Source organism: Lotus japonicus, chromosome 2, assembly GCF_012489685.1.
Source record: "Lotus japonicus ecotype B-129 chromosome 2, LjGifu_v1.2".
Classification (NCBI taxonomy): domain Eukaryota; kingdom Viridiplantae; phylum Streptophyta; class Magnoliopsida; order Fabales; family Fabaceae; genus Lotus; species Lotus japonicus.
In genome coordinates, this window is record NC_080042.1 from 44,947,071 (window position 1) to 44,952,572 (window position 5,502).

The 5,502-nt window shown below is 36.6% G+C and overlaps 1 protein-coding gene across 1 annotated transcript; it reads right to left on the reverse strand.

Moving 5' to 3' along the window:
• Positions 1-1,183: 1,183 nt before the first annotated feature.
• LOC130738088 (protein SRC2) lies at positions 1,184-2,675 on the reverse strand. Its single transcript, XM_057589988.1, has one exon. It carries the CDS (start codon positions 2,431-2,433, stop codon positions 1,519-1,521), a length of 915 nt encoding a protein of 304 aa, XP_057445971.1. The 5' UTR covers positions 2,434-2,675; the 3' UTR covers positions 1,184-1,518.
• Between the last annotated feature and the right edge of the window lie 2,827 nt (positions 2,676-5,502).

Genomic DNA, 5,502 nt, shown 5'->3' on the forward strand with positions numbered 1-5,502 from the left:
TTAAGATATTGTGTGCTTAGTTTGTTGTCTTGCATTTTATTTTAAGAAAATAAAATAAATTCTTGTATGCTTAGTTTGTTGTCTTGCGTTTTAAGTTAAGAAAAAAAAATTATAGTCTATATTTTAAAAAAAAAGTCTATATTTAAAAAAAATAAAATCGTTAAGTGTTTATTGTTTTAATTTAATTTAAATCGATAATTGTAATTTTATGTAATTATAAAAACAAAAATATAAAATTAAATAAAAATGTGAAATAAAAAAGTGGTGGGGTAGGGTGAGTGGTGAGTGGTGGGGTAGGGTGTTGAGAGTTAAACAAAACCATTGGAGTGGGTAATTGTTGAAAGTTTGTTGAATTGGAGAGAGAAGATGATGTGGAGTGTTGGGAAGAGAAAAAGTGGGGTAGAAAAGGGTTAAACAAAACATTTTTTGTTTAACCATTGTGGATGGTCTTAGGTTCCCTGTCCATTGCTCGGTTTGGACGATCCATGAGGATTTTGCGTATTGCACTTCGGGCATAGGTGCTCTGACCTTTGATGGGACATTATGTGAAGTAATATAAACTTCGTTGGCTGCGGCACAGAGTTCATTTATGGGTGCGGTTAGGTTGCATGGCTCTCATGGATGATTATCGTGCCTAAAATCAAAAGGTAAAGATTGAGGCTGATGTTCAGGCCAACGGGTTTCCAACTATCATAAGGTTGGTTCAAGAAGATCGTTCAAGGAGTGAGGGGTCTCGCGACTATCTATTGACGATTAAAGATGGTATGGTTGGAGGTGTTTCTCAAGTCAACTACAAGAAAAAAAGTGTTTTTCAAAATTACATATACAAGTACAACACTTAAAATGGTAAGTGGGTTTAATAACTTTGCTTTCATATTATTGTGCAGTTTATACACATCATAACTAACATTTAATGATTGCGCCTCATCTTATCCAACCAAGAAGTTAATAAGTGGAGTTCAAGAAAAAAAGAAGTTAATAAGTGACTATCTTATTGGGGTTAGGTACCCAAAGAATCCCAAGAAGTAAGAGAGATATCTATGCAGTTTTACAATCCACCCACATGCACCTGGGCCTTTGCAATAGAAAAGTGATATCTAGCTACATTGCAAAAGGAAAATTTCAGCCCATTAGCCCAAACGTGACAGCAGCTGCCAAAAGGGAAATAGCTGAAAAATCAAAATACAAACAATGAAACACTCGTATCAAAGCAATATTGGTGTTCACAGATGCAAGAAAGACAACCACCAACACCTATCACAACAAATTTCAATAATAAACTAGCTGCCATGTTTCAAGAAAGAGAAAACCAAACAAAGCTAAATTACAGAGGAGAGAATCAAAGCATCTTTTTCCATGTTACCCTTGCCCAAATATTCTATGCCAATGTCCAACTCCAAATAATGCCTTGGATTCTTCTTGAAGCAGCATAGCATATTCTTTTTCTGTTTTGAAATTAGCATAGCATATTCTATCTTTTTTTTACTGGTTTGGTGGCTCAGAAAGTACAAAGACTACTTAGAAATCGTCACCATCGTAACCATCGTCTCCATCAAAGCCAAGATCATCTTCAACTTTTTCCGCAGCATCGTCAGCAATCTTATCCTCAACATACTCCGCACCTTCCACCAATGCGATTCCACCTAGAACCCCAGCCACCGCGCCTACAGCCAATCCTGTCCCCATCCCCCCAAACTTACTCTTCTTCTTCTCCTCAGTATACCCATACGACGCCGTTTGCCCCGAATACCCCTGTCCACCATACGACGCCGTTTGACCCTGATACCCCTGTCCATACGACGCCGTTTGACCAGGATACCCCTGACCACCATACGCTGCCGTCTGCGGCGGCGCATTGTAAGGATACCCCGACGGCGGCGCGGCGGAGTAATACGGATCCTGCGGCGGAGCACCGTACGGTGCTCCATACGCCGGCGGAGCATGGGAATAATCACGCGACTGAGCAGGAGGAACGCCGTAGGGAGATGCAGCGTAATACGCACCCGGCGGCGGCGCACGGTAGCCGGACTCTTTGATCGCCACCTTCACGTCCACCTTCCCTTGCGGCCTCCCGGAAGGGCGTTTCAGCGTGAGGGCGCGGCTGGCTCGATCGCCGATCCCGGCTTCATCGAGAATCTCCCTCAGCTTGAGCTTAGCCGAGCCGATGAGCGGCTTGGTGTCTTCCTCGGAGCCGAAGTGGACGACGTCGATGAAGAGCGTGAGATCTTCAAGCGGCTCCGGTGGTAGAGGGATCGTGAGGGTCTGGTCCCAATTGGCTTCGGTGTCGCCGTTTTCGTCGGCTCTGGTCGAGAATTTGTTCTTCGGGTCGACCCACACGACGGCGTATGGCTTGTTTGGGCCGTGGCGCCAGTTCACGTTCTTCAAGCCGCGAGCTGATGATAGCTTCGTTTCGAGTTCGTAGCGTGATGCCATTGTTTCAGAGAAGAGGTTTGGGGTTTTTGAGAGAATGTGTAGTTGGTGATGCTGGTTACGGGTTTTATAGGTGTGGAGTGAGGGTGGAGACTGGTTTCCTTTAGCACACACTTTTGTGGGGTAATTACAGCATTGCCATTGATTACTCTTTTTTTTTTTTTTTTTTGTTGCAAATGGAAATGAAACAACTAAACAAACTAACTAAGCAAGAACGTCCTTGACACTACAAATAATTATCACATTTATTACTCTCTAACTCTTACTTAGACATTAAGTTTTTTTTTTTACATTTAGAATACAGATAATTATCACATTTATTTTACCAAAAAATAATAATAATTACCACCTTAATTAAGAAAATATTTGATAAACTTAATTAATGTGTTAATTAAAAAATGATAGTAATTTTTTTGGCAACATACGGGGCTAAAAGCCCAAGCTATTCCCTTCTATAAAGAATATTACAGCTATCAAACATAAAAGGAATTAAACAAAAATCAGGGACACTATCATGATAAATGTGGTGTTTTTACTTAGAAAATTAATTGTTAGAGTTGTCATTACATACATGTAATCTATCATAAATTATGGGATAATTAGAATTCTAAAAAATATTAATTTGTATATACTATAAAGAGTCTTATACATGCATTAACATCACTTCATTTTTTATTTTAAATTTTTTTAAATTTAAATTTTTTTTTTTACATCGGAAAGATAAATTGCATCCGTCAGAGATTGATCAATGAACCTCCCTCACCTAACCTACATGTCCCCTAGCTCTTACCGCTTGAGCTATTATTCGGGGATAATTTAAATTTAATTATGATATGATAACTTGATAATTTTTTTTTGCCATTAAAAAAAAGAGATAACTTGATAAATTTTAATTAGATTGTGATTGTGTAAAAAATATCAGGTTTATAAAAAAAAATTAACAGATGATGTTAAAGCAATTTTAATGGAGAAAGCAGATTGGACAAGGAAAAAAAAAAGAGAAAACATAGTATAATGAATTAATTTTAATACCACACGCTGAGTACACGGTGAGGGGTGGTTTTGTCAACTAAAATGTTGTTCCGGTTGTTGGTTACAACTTACAAGTGTAGCAAAGCAGGGGAAATAACATCTTGGGAAGGGAATAAATAAGGAAGGTGGTAGCTTTGGAATTAAGTCATAGTTGTCGTTGGTGCTTCAAAGAATTGAAGCTGCCTATAATTCACTTTATCAAAAGACTTTTCTAGAAACTCTTATCATGTTTGACTAAACTGAACATTTCTTATTCTAATTATGTTAATTAATTATATATGAAATTAACTTATAATAATAGAGGTCGAATAAATGATTCATGATAAAGTTTGGGTTAAATAATCCACCATCCAATCACATTGAAGATAAGTGAGTTAAAATTTCTATATTTTATTTATTAATTTATTTCCAACTCATTTATCTGTAATGTGATTGGATGGTGGGTTATTTAACTCAAACTTTATCATGGGTCATTTAAAAAACTCAAAAGCTAGACATATAAAGAAGTGTGAAATTAAAACCCCTCATATAAGCTTTTGAGGAGTAAATATACAATACAAGGTTTGTTAAATTAAATTGACTTGCTAAATTTTAAGTAACTATGGCTTGAGGAATAATGTCACTTTCATACCTTTAAGAGAGGTGAAATGAAAAGAGAGATAAAAAAAAAGTTAAAGAGATGATGTGATAGATAATGAGAGGAGAGAGATAGAAATAAAAATATGTAGAAATGAAGTGTTTAGAAAATGAGGTATCATTATTGTGGCTTGAGCTTTTAATATTTAAAATTATGAGATGTTGGCACGCACTCTAAGGGGAGAAAATAATATATTCTTTAATTCTTCAAAAAACAATTTTATTATTCTCAACCTTAATCAAAGCATGGAGCATGAGGTGATGCCCTTCGTGAATTGCATCGTCAGATAAGACCAGTGGGGACTTCAATTCAATTGATTTGCGCGATCACCCCCTCTAAGACATAAAACTGATAAAAGTCACTCACTCATACACAATATTCAAAAGAAAATCACCCCTCCTAAACCCCAACGGTAGAATTTTGGTGCTTGAGACGTCCTATAACACAGGACTTTCACAATTAGAATTAGTTGTAGAATTATTTGAATTCTGATCACGTCATAAGGTTTAGAGACCTTAGTGAACAATTTTCTGGAATTAGCTCACAGATCATGCTCATGGATCCAATCTCTAACATAAATTGTGTGTTTCAATTAATTAGCTGTGCAACAAGATATACAATTTACAATTGAACATGTTCCTTGAGTTCTCATAACCAATGCAAGTGGAATTATAGATTCTCAAAAGCAATACCAAGGGGATCACAATGGAGGTAAATTCAATTCTGGAAGTGGGCGCTTCTAATTCTAGAAACAACATGAATTACAACTCACATGGCGAAAAATGGTATGGCGCAAATGGATATTGAAATCAAGCTCGTCAAATTTGTTATTTCTATGGGAGATCAGGACACACTGTGGATGTTTTCTACACAAAACATGGATATCCATATTGTTTTAAGCAAAAGAATAACAAATTTCAAGGTCCGACGAGGCATGCTAACATGACTTTGGGTCCTGATTCTAAATTCAGTGCTACGAATGAAGATTCCGACTCAAAATCATGGAGATAATTCTCACTTCACTCTCACAGGAGCAGGATCCAAATCGTACAACCAGGGTCAATTTTTTCCCATGTAACCAAGAATTATGTTGTGGCTCAACTCAACACACAGTGATAATTTCTTGCCTCTTCAATGGATTATAGATACAGGAGCTACATATTATATTTCTGGTAGCTTAGCTAGTTTTGTTTCTTATAAAAAGGATAAAGTATGTTCTTGTAAAGTTTTCCAATGGTAATTCTCTTGTTGCACATTATGTAAACACTAAATAGCTACCTAAGAATTATGTGAATTTGATCCGCAGCAATATAATCAAATTAAAATCCCAAACTCAGAAGTGTATATTGAAAACTAGAAGGAAATCAAGTATAATAACAAATTGAAATGCTGAAAATAAAGAG

Coding starts and splice junctions, on each gene's coding strand:
- LOC130738088 (XM_057589988.1), bottom strand. CDS start 2,433: ATGGCATCACGCTACGAACTCGAAACGAAGCTATCATCAGCTCGCGGC.